This window comes from Aquarana catesbeiana, linkage group LG07 (genome assembly GCF_042186555.1).
Source record: "Aquarana catesbeiana isolate 2022-GZ linkage group LG07, ASM4218655v1, whole genome shotgun sequence".
Taxonomy (NCBI): Eukaryota; Metazoa; Chordata; class Amphibia; order Anura; family Ranidae; genus Aquarana; species Aquarana catesbeiana.
This window is the reverse complement of record NC_133330.1, coordinates 322,721,864-322,737,961: the sequence shown is the minus strand read 5'-3', so window position 1 is coordinate 322,737,961 and position 16,098 is coordinate 322,721,864. Positions and strand designations below refer to the sequence as shown.

Below are 16,098 nucleotides of genomic sequence, written 5' to 3'. Positions count from 1 at the left end.
GCAAGGACTGCTTCTCCTCTGAAAAGCAACTCATGCACAGATCGCTTTTCAGAGGCATTTGACAGGCGGTAAAGAGGCATTATGTTGCCTCCTCACCACCTGTTTTAATGCAGCATCACTACACCACAACCATACAATGCACACAGTTGCGGGGTAGTTGCAATGCAGCCCCATTCACCCTGGGTATACCTCCAGCTGCAGCCACAGCATGTGTACACCCCCAGCTGCTGCCTCTGCAGCTAAAGGGGGAGAAGTTGGGGGTGGTAAAAACAGCTTAACCATGTGGTTTTACCACCCCTCCCACCTGACATGTGAACAAGCCCTTGGTTCACATCTGTGTGGCTGCATGTAGGGTGGCCCATTCAATTCAATGGGCTTCCCTACCCACAAAAATGCAGGGAAAGAAGTCCCCGACCTTTTTTTTTTTTTAAATTGCACTGCCCCAAAAGCACCCCACATTTTCCAATGTGTGGGGTACCATTAAGAATTGCACCCCTAAAGAGCAGAGCATTTTTCTGTGTGTCAGGAACGAGTGCGATTTTGCACATGTTCCGCGACACACAGTAACGTGAATTAAGCCTTGGACTGGGGGGCCTCAAGACTGAAAATACTTTTTAAGGGCGTCCTGACTGGAAAAAGGTTGAATAACACTGTGTTAGTGTGTGTGTCATTGGACACACACACTGTGTCTTGGGAGTGAGTGCCACCATAGCAAGCGGCTAGTGGGGGGGGGGGGAGCCTGGAGCACCAGTGGGGGGCCCAAGAAGAGGAGGATCAGAGTTGCTCTGTGCAAAACCATTACAAAGCATAACAATTTTGTTATAAAAGAAAAAAAAAAAAACCTTTACAATCACTTTCAAGTGTGTGTTTTATATTTTATATAATAAACCTACCTTTTTCAGCTGATAAATATATATAAAAAAAAACTTTAATAAAAACTAAATTGACCTCACAGTTGCCCTTTGTTTTTGTAGTTTACTATGACATTGCTAAACCGTAGTTTAGGTGTGATTGGCACCGAAGAACTGAAAATCTGGAGGGACGGGCTAAAAAAGCTATAAATGAAAGGGAAAATAAAGGCAATAAACTTACCTCCTCTCTAGCGGTCCGGGTCCCTCACTGGTGCCAGCATCCTCTCCCCGAGTGCCAGTCTTCAGGCATCTCTATTGAGCTGCACACCCACAGTTTACATGCTGCAAAAGACTGTAAGCATGCAGGTATTGTAGGTGTATTTCATTGCAGAAGAGACATTGGGTTTCATTTATTAAAAGGCAAATAGACTGTGCAATTTGCAATGGCAGCTGCACTCATTTTCTGGCAATTCCTAATTATCACATTAAAAATACTCTTAAAAAAAAAAACTGTGTTTTTTGGATCAGGTGGCGGTAGTGTGCGGCTCGTGTACAGCTGGCGGGGCGTACATCCCAACCATGGCAGAAGAGACCATCATGGTGGACAGGATTGGAACTATATTTTTAGCAGGACCCCCACTTGTTAAGGCTGCCACAGGGGAGGACGTATCGGCTGAAGAACTTGGCGGAGCCAAACTTCACTCCAGGTAACACAGCCCAGCATGCCAAGGAAGAGATGGCTGACTTTGAATTTCAGATTGTTACCTCTTGAGAGGCTTGGGTGTCCCTACCCGCCTTTTGTGTATTTTAGCTTCTCCTTTTGAATACTCCATAACATAGAATAAAGTAAAGCCCAGCAGGGATGGTGGTAGCCCCTCTATTGGAAATAGCAGCTGTGCAGACCTGAGAACTCAGAGTGTGTGTGTGTGTGTGTGTGTGTGTGTATATAATATATAAAAATATATATATATATATATATATATATATATATATATATTATATTTTATATATATTATATATATATTTTGCTACAATGTAAAGTAGTGAGTGTACAGCTTGTATAACAGTGTAAATTTGCTGTCCCCTCAAAATAACTCAACACACAGCCATTAATGTCTAAACCGCTGGCAACAAAAGTGAGTACACCCCTAAGTGAAAATCACAGAGCTGGTGGATGTTAGAGACCTTGCGCTCCTCCACCTTCCATTTGAGGATGCCCCACAGATGCTCAATAGGGTTTAGGTCTGGAGACATGCTTGGCCAGTCCATCACCTTTACCCTCAGCTTCTTTAGCAAGGCAGTGGTCATCTTGGAGGTATGTTTGGGGTCATTATCATGTTGGAATACTGCTCTGCGGCCCGTCTCTGAAGGGAGGAGATCATGCTCTGCTTCAGTATGTCACAGTACATGTTGGCATTCATGGTTCCCTCAATGAACTGTAGCTCCCCAGTGCCGGCAGCACTCATGCAGCCCCAGACCATGACACTCCCACCACCATGCTTGACTGTAGGCAAGACACACTTGTCTTTGTACTCCTCACCTGGTTGCTGCCACACACGCTTCACACCATCTGAACCAAATAAGTTTATCTTGGTCTCATCAGACCACAGGACATGGTTCCAGGAATCCATGTCCTTAGTCTGCTTGTCTTCAGCAAACTGTTTGCTGCTCTCTTGTGGATCATCTTTAGAACAGGTTTCCTTCTGGGATGACAGCCATGCAGACCAATTTGATGCAGTGTGCGGCGTATGGTCTGATCACTGACAGGCTGACCCCCCACCCCTTCAACCTCTGCAGCAATGCTGGCAGCACTCATACGTCTATTTCCCAAAGACAACCTCTGGATATGACGCTGATCACGTGAAATCAACTTCTTTGATCAACCATGGTGAGGCCTGTTCTGAGTGGAACCTGTCCTGTAAACCGCTGCAGCTCAGTTTCAGGGTCTTGGCAATCTTCTTATAGCCTGGGCCATCTTGGGCCCAATTTGGACATTTTCACTTAGGGGTGTACTCACTTTTGTTGCCAGCGGTTTAGACATTAATGGCTGTGTGTTGAGTTATTTTGAGGGGACAGCAAATTTACACTGTTATACAAGCTGTACACTCACTACTTTACATTGTAGCAAAGTGTCATTTCTTCAGTGTTGTCACATGAAAGGATATAATAAAATATTTACAAAAATGTGAGGGGTGTACTCACTTTTGTAAAATGCTGTATATACACCTCAATACAGTATTTAAGGTTGCTTAAAGCAGAATCCCAAAAATAAGATAAAAATGAATAGCTTATTAAAAAAAACCCCAGCTTTTGCTGCAGTACTCACCTTCAGTTCAGAGATTTCGCTAGCAGTACTTAATTCTGCCACTAGATGTGCTCAGTCTGATGACCAGCATCATTTAAACCACTTCCTCTGAGCCCAGGTTGCCCTGGACCTGCTCTAACGTGTGACTGGATAGTAATAGGAGAAGCAGCACAGAGATAAGTGCTAGAATTATTGCTCTCGTGCGAACGTTTGTGGCGTATGTAACCTGTGTGTATCTGGCTCTGATACTAGCCAGTGTCCCACCAGCCACTGACCTCACCGCACGTCCCTGGTATTCAGTCTATGTGAACATGCATACACAGTGAATGCTCCTGGCTGGTAGGACATGCTGGAACTTGTAGTTCCCAATGGTTGAGTGTAGGCGGCCCATGTCCTGTGTACACTTATAATGACATTCACTCTTCTATGTTAAGCGTTGTCTCCATTCTCTGCCTAGAGTCAGCGGTTGTGTCGATCATTTTGCAGCTACAGAACAGGAAGCGTACAGCTGCGCCCGACTCATCATTTCTACCCTAAACTTTGATCCTCCACCCGATGGCTGTGCCGACTTCGAAGATCCTCTTTATGACACACGTGAATTAGCGGGGCTCGCACCGAGGGACTACAGCTGCACCCTGGACATAAAACTGGTGAGTGAATCAGATTTAATAATATAAAATTGAGGAATTTATCAAAAATATTACAATCTACGGGCACAACTTACTACACTTTACTAAAACTGGAGCACTCAGAATCTGGTGCAGCTGTGCATGGTAGTCAGTCAGCTTCTAAGTTCAGCTTGTTCAATTATGCTTTGTCAACAAAGCCTGGAAGCTGATTGGTTTCTATGCAGAGCTCCACCCGATTTCGCACTCTTGAGTTTTAGTAAATCTATTGCTCTGTGGTTCCCCTTAGGGGAGATTTCTCCCTACTGTCTGTCCTGGCAACACCAACTGTGACAAGGTGTCATTGGGACAGGAAGTGAGGGGATATCATTTCAGTTGCAACACAGACCGTAATAGGAAACCAAACAGAGGCTTTAACCCTTCCCTACTATTTTCAGAAAAGAAATTGGCTTAAAGGGGAACTTCACTCAAAAACAGAAGTTATGCTACCCCCCCCCCCCCTTTCCTTTAACATATCTGAAAACATTTTTTGAAGGGGGAGCGGCTACCTAGTTTTGACTGGTACATGCTTCCATTTCCACTGAATGGAGTGGAAGTTCGGTCATCCCTTCCCTGCCTGCAACCTCCTAGGATACATCACAGATCCCACGAGGAGTCTGCGGGACCATTCAGATTGCGCAGTGCGGCTTGCGTATGAGCAGAACAAAATGGGAAAGTATCCTGGCAAGGCACATATTTTTATGGCTATTAAACGAACCATTGCGAAGGCATGCAAAACACCTCTCCTCTCTTTTGAGGAGGTGAAGCGACGGGTGCATGGCACGTTGACGTAAGAGAGGCTTGCGGCAATACTCGCGGACACTAGGGACTGGTAGCCCTGGTTGGACCAGTTTCCAGCGATGAGCCCGCCTTTGTGCTTTCTGGACCTATAGGAAATTCTGTCAAGCCTACCAGTGATGGCCTTGAATTCCTTGGGGCGGGGCTTACCTTCTGCTTACTTTTTTCTCTGTGACTCCTTTTTCTTCGGCTTCTTCTTCTTACTCTTCCTCTTGTTTTTGTGGTGTTTTTTTCCCTTTCTTTTTGTTTTATATTTTCAGTTATCTACTGCCAGATGCCAGTATGCTGAGTATGTTAAGTGCTCTCTGGCCATACTTTCGTGGTCAAATTTTTATTTTTCTCCTTTTTTTTTTTTTTTTTTTTGATGGCATAGCTTATCGGTCTTTGGGTGGGGGTAGAGCTCTTTTGTGCATCAGGCTTACAAGATGGTTTTCTCTCCTCCCCCACCTCCCTCTTCTTCCTTCTTCTTTTTTTTTTTTTTTCAGTATTTTCAATTTTTTTTGGTCCCTGAGAGGATATCAGACTTTATTCTCATAAATAAACATAGGTCAATCTCCGGTACTGCATGGTATGTTCTACAGCTTGATTTCTAAAATATTGCTTACTTAGCGCATATTTTAGACTTTAACCATTGAGAGCCGCATGATTCGCTATTACTCTATTCAATTGTAATAATATCGAGGCACCTTCACCTGGGTTTTTTTTTTTTTTTTTTGTCTCTTTGTTCTTACTACTTATACCATGTAAGAGGCCTGTTAGTTTGTGATTATACATGTTGTCATTCTTAAACCACTCTTAGCTACTGGCCTTGGCGACTGTTCACTGTTTTCTGTTTTGTGAGTGTGCCTTAAAACAACAAAAAAAAAAAAAATTATATTGTGAAAGAAAAGTCAGAATCTACAGTATTTGTAGCTGCTAACTTCATTTTTTGAAACCTGACTGAAGCTCCTCCTTACATTAAAGCAAACATGGCTACTTACATGGGCACATGCCTGTAGGGCACAGTGCTGGTTTTAGATGTTTCCATTGTGCCCTTGGAAATTGTAAAGTTCCTCCGATAGCTATCACTTGCAGGCTGTTAGGTATTGGCACACAAATGTGGGGCATGGAGTATGGCTATGCTTATGCTAACTTTGACTTTGAGAAAATGGGTGCAGCAGAGGGTCCACCAGAGCACATATGTTTTGCATTGTTTTGTGTGTGTATATGTGTCATATATATATATATATATATATATATATATATATATATATATATAAAATGTGTGTGTATATGTGTTTGTGTGTGATATACAATGTATGTATAGTGGTTTCACTGATTAGAACTCTTTGCAGATTCTAAGTCGCCTTGTAGACGGCAGTAAATTTCTAGAATTCAAAGCCGATTATGGAACAACACTGGTGACCGGATTTGCTGCCATTGAAGGGTATGTGTGCACATTTTTGGTTTTGAGACCATCTTGAAGATGTGTGTGTTTTTTTGTTTTTGTTTTTTTTGTTTTTTTTTTTTTTTTTATAGTGCAACTGTTTGCAGATAATTTCAGTAGCTGTAGTTCAGAAACATACAGCACTTCATTATGTTTGAAAGGACATGCCAGTACTTTGTTTTCCTTACTGCACTATACACCCTGCGCGGGTGACTATTTGCAAAAATGTTTTTTTTTATTACTACAATAAAAAATGATTGTGCCAGAAAGGACATGCCAGTTTTTCTTGAGCTTGGTGTTTCACCCAGTGTGTCATGGTGTCGGGCTTAATTTTTTCTTTATTTTTCCAGATATTTGGTTGGAATTGTAGCTAGCAATGGTGCACTTGCCCATGATGCTGCACTGAAAGGAAGCCATTTTGTACAGCTCTGTAACCAGCGCAACATCCCTCTGCTTTTTCTTCAAAATACAACTTCTCAGGAACCCCTTCCACTGAGTCTGTCAAAGGTATGCATGCTGCAGTGCAGGGGTGGGGCATCAGATTTAATGCCCCCCCCCCATCTCACAGCACCCGTTACTTTCAGGCATAGAGGAACATATGACTCGCTCCCTTTCCTCTCCCAGCCCCCATGTTATAGCACTGGTACAAGCACCAGGGCTGTCACATGGAGGTATAGATACTATCCTCAGCCCTATGTGAGCTTGCTTTTCTTGCTCTTGGTGGCTGAAGGTAGCAAACCCAAACAGAGAGAAAATACAAACTCTATGCAGATTTGGTGGGGAGATGTCGCAAACCCACTGTGCAGGCACTCTGGATGGCCGCTAAGCATCTTGGTTGTGGTAATGGGTTGCATTGCCCTTTCATTATGAAAGTATATCTAAATGTTTATCCTCATACTGCAACTGCCATGATCTTTTTCAGACACTAATATATTTAGTATGGCGAAAAGTATGTGGATGCCTAACCTTCACACCTACCTATATGGTCAAATGTATGTTGACCGCCCTCCAAATAATTGTGTTCAGGTGTTTCCAGTGAAGGGTACAGCATACAAAGATATTTTTGACAATTGTGTTCTTCCAACCTTGTACAAACAGTTTGGGGAAGGCCCTTTTCTATTCCAGTATGACTGTGCCCCTGTGTAGAAAGCCAGCTCCATAAAGACATGGTTTGACAACTTTGGTGTGGAGGAACTTGAGTGTCCTGACCTCAACCGTACTGAATGCCTTTGGAATGCCAAGTGCAAGACACCATACAAAGACATTTTAGAGAATCCAACCTTGTGCTAACAGTTTGGAGAAAGTCCTTTTCTGTTCTGGCCATGACTGTGCCCTGTGTACAAACCAGCTCCATAAAGACTTGGTTTGGTGTGGAGGAACTGAAGTGTCCTGCACAGAGCCCTGACCTCAACCCTACTGAACACCTTTGGGATAATTGGAACACTGATTGCGAGACAAGTATTCTCATCCAATACCTGAACTCACAAATACTCTTATGGTTTAATAGGCCACAGACACACTTCAAATTCTTCTCCAAAGAGTGATAGCCATTATAGCCACAAGGAGGTGGAAACTCCCTTCTAATGCCTGTAGTTTTGGAATGGGAGGTCCAATAAGCTCTTATGTGTTTTATATCACGGTTATTCTAGAACAGGGTTTCTCAACCAGGTTCCTTGAGCAATTTATGCCTCTCAGTTCCCTCTGACACCATTGATCTTTTTAGATATCTGTAATTATTCCCAATGACAACAAGTGTAATGAGCAATCTTCCCACTGACCATCACACTAACATATCATGAGTTGTAGATATGTCACTTTTAGCAGGGGTTCCCTGATACCAGAAAGTTATTTTAAGGGTTCCTCTGTGTTGAAAGGTTTGAGAAAGGTTGTTCCAGAACAATAATATAACTGTTGTTTTGTTGTCCAGGCAGAAGTTTTGACGAACAGGCTGAAGGCTCAAGCCTCTATGATGGCTTCTGTAGCTTGTGCCTCAGTGCCAAAGATCACACTTGTGGTTGGGGGATGCCACGGAGGAGAGAGCTTTGCCATGGTATGTAGCCTCATAAGTTCCTAAATGCACTAAATGGTGAGAAATTATCCCCTCCTCTAGGGGGCAGCGCATGGAAGATGGTGTATAAAAACTATTGAAGAGTTTGGGTTTCTTTGTTCATGCCTTTATGCTTAGTTCACAAATATGCTAATTGGATGCGTTTTTAACTGCATCCGATTTGCATAATATGAACCGAACCGGCTTTCAATGGCGCCGCTTCACACATCTCTGGGTCGGCCGCCTGTTTTTAAGTCCTGTGAGATTTTTGGTCTGGTTCAGGTGCGAATTCAAGCTAAAATTTTGCACCTGAACCAGAGAAAAAAAACGCACCAGACTCCGGACAGAAAACCGCAGCCGGGCATGTGTGAACCCAGCCTGAAAGTTTGTCAGCAGAAAAATGTGACTTGTCATGGTGTTATCTCTCACACACCGGATGTAAAGCCGGCCATAGATGGATCATATCTCGGCTGGTTCAGCAGAGACTAGCTGAAATTCGATCCAACTATGGGCAGGTTCATTGTACCCAAGTTGATCCACCACTCAATATGGGTATAACCAGCATGTTGGATTTCCAGCATTTGATTATCGCCAGCGGCTATATGTGTTCTCCCGGCAGGGACGGCTCCCTGTGCCCCCCCCCCCCCCCCCCCTCTCAGGGAGAGTACAATAGCTCCACTGAAGGGGTGCCCCCATCAACACTGACTGTATTGATGGGGAAATCGAGTCATTCTCTTTCCTGCAACCCACGGTTGCAGGAAAGAAAATCACATAATCTATGGCCGGCTTTAGTATTGCCAGTCCCCTCCAGTCCCTTAATAAAAACAGCTCATGGCTTTACTGTGCCACACATTACAGAGCCCTGGTTGGGGTATAAAATGATAATGACCCCAGATAACGTTTTTTCTTTTTATATCTGTACTCCTTTGGAGAGATTTATCTTTCTAGAAACATGACAGGAAGTAAGAGAAAATGTCTGCAAAGTGAGAGGATTTTTTTTTTTTTTTTTTTTTTTTTTTTTTTAGGCAGTTGTTACCGGAACAAGTGTCCCCATTGGAAGATCTCTGCTCACCTCCTGTTTTGGTGCCAAATCATGAATTTCTCATCACTTTCCGTCCTGCTCACCTTGGTCCCTAGAAAAATAGAGAGGGTAAATCTGCCCATTGGGGACACACCAATAGCCACCTGAAAGAATGTCTGTTCCCTAATCTATCCAAACCTAAAAAAATGGGTTTTTTTTAGTTTTGGTTAGAGATACAACAAAATGATAAACCTTACTCTGTTAGTTTGACCAATTCTGTGTTGTTTGAAATCTTTATTCCATAGGGTGAAATTCCCCTTTTTTATATTTTATTTTTGTTGTTCTTTATCTGCAGTGCGGGAGATCATTTGAGCCAAACTTTTTCTTCCTTTGGCCGAATGCAAGAATTGGTCTTGTAGATGCAGACTGTGCTCCACCTAGCAGACTGGAGGAGGGGGATAGGTCAGAAGATGGAGAAGAATTCACTGCTTTGCTGACCAGGTATGTAACATCTGACAAAGTTTGACTTGCAATCCAAGATTTACAACGTATAGGTGGCAGGCATGGGATCTGCTGTTCAGTCATCCTGGAGATTTATGCCGTAAGAGCGTGGCATCTCTTGTAAACCTTAGGGCAGGGGTGTCCAACCTTTTGACTCTCCTGGGCCATGTTGGAAGCAGAGGAATTGTCTTGCCCACACATAAAAAAAAAAACACACGGCCTCATTCACACTTTGCATTCAATTTTGAATCGCAGGCAGAATTGTGACGTTTTCAATGCGATTTGGAATGGCAGGCAGAATTGCAGTGATTCTGCCCTCGATTCAAAATCTTGGCGTGTGAATAGAGCCTAAAGATAGCTGATGAGCAGAAAAAGTTGGGCAGGTGATCGGATTTCAACTATGTGCTCTGTGTGTGCAGTGCAGGGATGGGAGACGGCCAGGCACAGTGTTATGGGTAGAGTGGGGTTGAGGGCAGGGGGCTTTGGGTTGAGCACATTTGAAATACGGGGGGGGGCGGGGAGGGGGAGACAGCCAACCCTAGCACTCCCCCTAGGAGTCCCTGCGTGTGCTACCAGTACTATTGCGAAACTGGTATCCCCGGCATTCCTTCCAGATGTCCCTGAGCTCTGTGCCGGCTGCAGGTGCTGTGCTAGACACTGCATCCTTGGCATCTCTCCAATTGTGAACTTGCAGCTATGAATGCGGCCAGTTCACAATTATTTTGTGTTGGGCCCCATGTGGGCTGCGGGTTGGACACCCCTGTGTTGGGGCCTTTGGAAAACACTTGTGTGTAGAAACTATGAATTTGGAGGACACAGGAGTATCACACCAATATCAATTTATTCCATTATTAATATCCAAGGTAAAACCTGCCAACTTGTTTCTGAGGTTTATACAGTCCCCCTTTATCAGGACTTAAAGTGACACTGAATGGTATCCTAATTCTCCATAACTTAATGGCCCTGTAATCTCTTTTTCATGAAAGCGTTTCTAACTGTGTTCTCCATGAGCTATCGAAACCTCTCACATCCATTTGTTTGGAATGAGCGGTACACTTTAGTTATGTTCATGTACACTGCTTTGTGCACACTACACATGCCATAGTCCATCCAGCGAGCAAGGGAGGGTGGCTACATTCTGACATACAGTGGGACCATGGAGAAGGAACAACCTCTAACAGGAAGTCCAATAACCACAGCAAAAGAAAGGAATTTGGAGGAGTCTGAGAGCAATAGAAGGGATATTCCTGATTTAAGAATGCAAAGAAACTTGGGTATGGCAAGAGCCAAACACCTACCCCACCGAGCCCATATTTGTAGCATTGTCGGACACCACAGAAGAGGATGTCAGAAACACCAAAAAAAACACAAAAAAAACAAAAAACAAAACAAAATTAAAACTCTATTACAATATTCTTTGAAGATGTGATCTATTGATATATCAAGTGAAAGCAGTTTGTGGGGTTTTCCACTTTAAGGCTGGGTTCACACTATCGCCAGCAGGGGTCCGGTGCGTCCTGGTTCACCGCTTCAGGTCTGATTTTAGCCCGAATTTTTGGCTGAATCCGGACCTGAAACAGACCAAAAGACGCACAGGGCTCCTGTACAAATTCGCACCGGAGCCGCAGCGGAGATATGTGAACTGGCTCCATAGAGAGCCGGTCAAAATCTCCTGCTATTGCGAATTGGATGCGGGCAACCCGCATCCAATGTGCAATGGTGCGAACCCAGCCTAAAGCTAATGGTGCAGTCTTGCACAGTTGTCCAGGCTCCTCTCCTGAAATAGTTTACTCTGATTTCACTGCACACAGTGAGTTTCCCATAATGTGCATTAGAAGCTGCCGCACATCAGATAGACCTTCCTGGCTGGAGGACGCCCAGCTTCACCTAACTCTTTTTGTCCTCAGTCTTACTGTACCTGGCCCGCTTCATTCATTCTTTGGATTTCAGTTCCTTCAATCACGGAGGCCCAGCATCACATGTGGGCATTACCTAGAGTGGTCTCCTTCAGACTGACATCCACCCATCAAGGCATTTTGATTTTTGCATCACTCCTCCCAACAGAGGCATAACTAGAACCTTCGGGGACCTGATGCAAGAAACCACGAAGGGTCCCCCTGACCATTGGGCCCCTTTCCATCAGTCCTGAGGTCCTTTCCTCTGGTCCTGGGGTCCTTCCCTCCGAGCCCAGGGCCCTTCCCACTGCTCCCGGGGTCCTTTACTCCCATTGCGAGGCCCTCATAAGCCCCAGCTCACACTGCTGCGACACATAAAGTCACATGACAAGTCAAAGCACTTTCACTGCAGTGTTAAATCACAAAGGTTGCAAGTAAATCACAAGCCAGTCACATGACTTTGGGGTTGCAGCAGTGTGAACTGAGCTGGTCCCTCAGCTGGACACCTTCCTGACGTCTTGGGGGGGGTGGGGGGGGGCCATGGTGGCGGAACGCGCCAGGGCCTGGTCGCAAATGTGTGACCTTTGCTACCCTGGTTGTTCTGCCACTGCCACCCAAAATGCTGTGATGTTTTCAGGAAGCTATGTACAGCACCCTGCCGGTCCCTCCCACCAGCCATGACCTGCCTGTTTTTGCAATTAGCGGTGACCCAGTGAGGGTCTAACATAAGATATATTGTGAAAAACGTTTTTATTTTAATTGGTAGGTTAATGAGGGAGGAGAGGAGGAACCAGGGCAGGCACAATATAAACAGATTAAACGTCATCTTTATCTCAGTCATTGCCTGGTAAAGACAAAATTTTAGGGTAATTGTCTAGCAATTTATTAAGCCAGAATTTACAGAAATGTGTGCAGATGGTTCTTATTTTTTTTTTCTCCATGGAAGATATGCGCTTCGGTTTTATAGTGTTAAATGTCATGCAATACTTAGCTTTTCTTTGGTTTTTTAGACTAAAGGAAGAAAGTTCAGCATTTTACTCTTCGGCCAGACTATGGGATGATGGAGTTATCCTTCCTGAAGACACCCGACAAGTAAGTCTAGATTCCTGGAGAGAAAGAAAAAAACTACTGTTTGAGGAGCTGTGTTTTTTGCTTAGAATTTAACCATTGGGCAGGTCTGAACAATTATAGAAAAAGTCCCATGAAATAGCCATACCTTTCCTTCCTGTGGCTGCCAAGTTGATCCAGTGTTTAGGGGTGGGTACAGGTCCATTGACTGCCATTGAGTTTTTAAAGTGAGCTTGTCACATGATCAAAAAAAATATGACCAAAATGCAAAAAGTTTAACTACATTTCTGTGATGGTGGGGGAGCCTCCAGATCCCTATCCCTGTATTATATGTAGGTCTTTGAATCCTACTAGACCAGGAGATATATCACACACAATCTAGAATATTGGTTTCAGCTGATAAATTAACAATTCAATGTGAGAGCCTTTTTTCTGAGGCTTTCCATATTGTATCGTTCAATAATGGGGATGGAGCTCAGGCTACAGGGTGGACAGGAAGGATGGTGCGGAAGTCAATGCTTTTACTGTAAGCCTGAGATCCAGTGGTGCTCAAATTCACAGATATCTGTGGGCTCTCTTTACAGCGAATGCAGAGAATAAAGATTCTCTTCCAAAGAGTTGGGATAGCAAAAAGTTTGGGGTTAGCACCCCTGACTTTTTCTGGGAGGCCCATAATGCAAGTGTTGGAGCATTGTAATCTATTCTCCTGGTCATCTGTTTTCTTTAACAGTAGACCCACTTGCTGCAGAACGTGGTGGGTGCAGCCGGCTTCAATTCCTCTAGGTCGCTGCCTCAGGACTCAACCTCCATTACACCACTATAGAGATTCTGTAGGTCCTGTCATAGCAGGGAGACACTGAATTTGAAACCAAAAATTTGAACAAAATTTCTGCAGCATTGAAGGTCCCAATGAGCACAGTGGCCTCCATCGTCCGTAAATGGAAGAAGTTTGGAACCACCAGGACTCTTCCTAGAGCGGGCCGCCCGGCCAAACTGAGCGATTGGGGGAGAAGGACCTTAGTCAGGGAGGTGACCAAATACCCGATGGTGACTCTGACAGAGCTCAAGCGTTTCTCTGTGGAGAGAGGAGAACCTTCCAGAAGAACCATCTCTGCAGCACTCCACCAGGCCTGTATGGTAGAGTGGCCAGAGGGAAGCCACTCCTCAGTAAAAGGCACATGACAGCCTGCCTGGAATTTGCCAAAAGGCACCTGAAGGACTCTCAGACCATGAGAAACAAAATTCTCTGGTCTGATGAAACCAAGTTTGAACTGTTTGGCCTGAATGGCAAGCATCACGTCTGCAGGAAACCAGGCACTGCTCATCACCTGCCCAATACCATCCCTACAGTGAAGAATGGTGGTGGCAGCATCATACTGTGGGGATGGCTTTCAGTGGCAGGAACTGGGAGACTAGTCAGGACCGAGGGAAAGATGAATGCAGCAATGTACAGAGACATTCTCAATGAAAACCTGCTCCAGGGCGCCCTGGACCTCAGACTGGGGCGAAGGTTCATCATCCAACCTGATGGAGCTTGAGAGGTCCTGCAAAGAAGAATAGAAGAAACTGCCCAAAAAAGGCATGCCAAGCTTGTAGCATCATACTCAAAAATACTTGAGGCTGTAATTGGTGCCAAAGGTGCTTCAACAAAGTATTCAGCAAAAGCTGTGAATACTTATGTGCATGGGACTTTTTCCATTTTTTATTTTTATTAAATTTACAAAGGTTTCAAACAAATGTCGTTCACATTGCCATTATGGGAGATTGTTTGTAGAATTTTGAGGAAAATAATTAATTTAATCCATTTTGGAATAAGGCTGTAACATAACAAAATGTGGAAAAATTGAAGTGCTGTGAATAGCGTGATTAGAGGTTACATAATTACACAGTTGGAGAGGTTGAAAAAAGACAGTCAAGTCCATCAAGTCCAACCTATGAATCTTTAAATTTTGTCATACACCATACTAAGCTACCAGCAGAAGCCAGAGCGGAACTGCTCCTGTTGGATCCAACTAACCTCAGGGCATGCTGCATGACTGTTCCAGAGTACTTCATAAGGAACCCCCCCCCCCCCCCCCCAATCAAACAGGTTAGAAGAACCTTCCAAAACTCTATTGTTATCTGCTGTTACACAAGTGCCAGTAATTGCCTACTCCCTTTTGCCAGTCTTCCCTACCGTTTCCCATCACCCATGCTCTCTTGCCCCATCCTCCTCTCTCCCATTACTCACCCTCTCCTCCCCTCTCCCATAACCTATACCCTGCACCACCCTCCACCTCCTCTATGGCACATCTTCCCATCATTTATCCTCTACCCCATCCTACGATCACCAATCCTTTGCTCGGCTTCCTCCACTCTCATTGCTCAGCATCCCCTCCATCTTCTTGCCTCCCTTCCCCATTGCCAATCCTTTCCCAGAGTCAATACTCCACTCTGCGTTGCCTTGCCTTCCTTCCATATTTACAATCCTTTCCAATCACCCGTCCTATCTACCCCTATCACACAATCCTGCATTGACCATCCTCTCCTTCCTCATCATCCACCTGCCACTCCCTTATTGCCCCGTTCCCCTTCCTACCCTCTCCCATGTCTACCCCCTTTTCTCCCTTACCCTTCATCTTTTCCCTCTTACCCCTTATCTTCTCCCTCATCGCCCAGCCTTTCCTCCCTCCACTGCCCATCCGCTCCTCCTTAATCACCCATATTTTTCTCTTGCTTTTACCCCTCTTCCTTCATTGTCTAGTTCTTTTTCCTCCCCTTCGCATTGTGTAACCCCTTTCTCCAATAACCCCCCTCTCTTCTCTCATTTCCCAGCCTCTCATCCCTAACCCATCTTTTCTTCCCCCCCCATTTCTTTTTCTCTATTGCCCATCCTCTTCTCCCCCCGTTGCCCATCTTCTTCTCCCCTCTCCGCCCTCTCCATTAAAATAAACCTGTAAGTTCAGCTACCTTATCAGAAAGGAACAGTAGTGATTGGAACAGTGGCAGCCCGTAATGCAGGGCGCAGGGGCGTCCGGCCCCCTAATCTACATGCGGGGCGCAGGATGCATGGATTCCAATGGGGTTAGTTTTTTTTTTGAAGCATGTGATTAGAGCCAGAGGCTCTAATAGGCTTAAAAAAAAAGTGGGCTCGGGGCGCAGAGCTCTGCGCCCCCGAGCACACCCACTTGTGTGACAATAGCAAATGAATATTCGATATTGTCTTCCTGGTTCTCCTCCCGGGCCAATCAGGAAGCAGGTCCTGAGACCCGTCACCTGATTGGCCGAACTGAGAGGCAATCGGATTGGCCACCTAGGAGGAGGAGGGAGGAGACGCACGGAGGAGAGAAGGGAGGAGACGTACTGATGCGTGATGCAGGGGAGGAAGAGATGCAGGGGAAGCTGCCGCCCAGAGGAGCGCTGCCTGTGACCTAGATGGGATAAGTGTGGGGCCAACCAACTGCGGGGGGGGGTGGCTGGTGGGAGCAGCAAGTGACTGGACCATGCGGAGGGGGGTGGCGCCCCCCCCCCCCCAAAAAAAA

General features: G+C 45.1%; 1 protein-coding gene across 1 annotated transcript in view; it reads left to right on the top strand.

The window, feature by feature from the left end:
- The window catches only part of LOC141103781 (methylcrotonoyl-CoA carboxylase beta chain, mitochondrial-like), a 32,485-nt gene that overhangs the window by 14,047 nt on the left and 2,340 nt on the right, over positions 1–16,098 (top strand). The window contains exons 5-11 of the mRNA XM_073593764.1: positions 1,380–1,558; positions 3,614–3,806; positions 5,954–6,045; positions 6,396–6,552; positions 7,973–8,095; positions 9,469–9,614; positions 12,520–12,601. Of these exons, the coding sequence (XP_073449865.1) occupies positions 1,380–1,558; positions 3,614–3,806; positions 5,954–6,045; positions 6,396–6,552; positions 7,973–8,095; positions 9,469–9,614; positions 12,520–12,601 (972 nt within the window). The remainder of the gene's footprint in view (positions 1–1,379; positions 1,559–3,613; positions 3,807–5,953; positions 6,046–6,395; positions 6,553–7,972; positions 8,096–9,468; positions 9,615–12,519; positions 12,602–16,098) is intronic.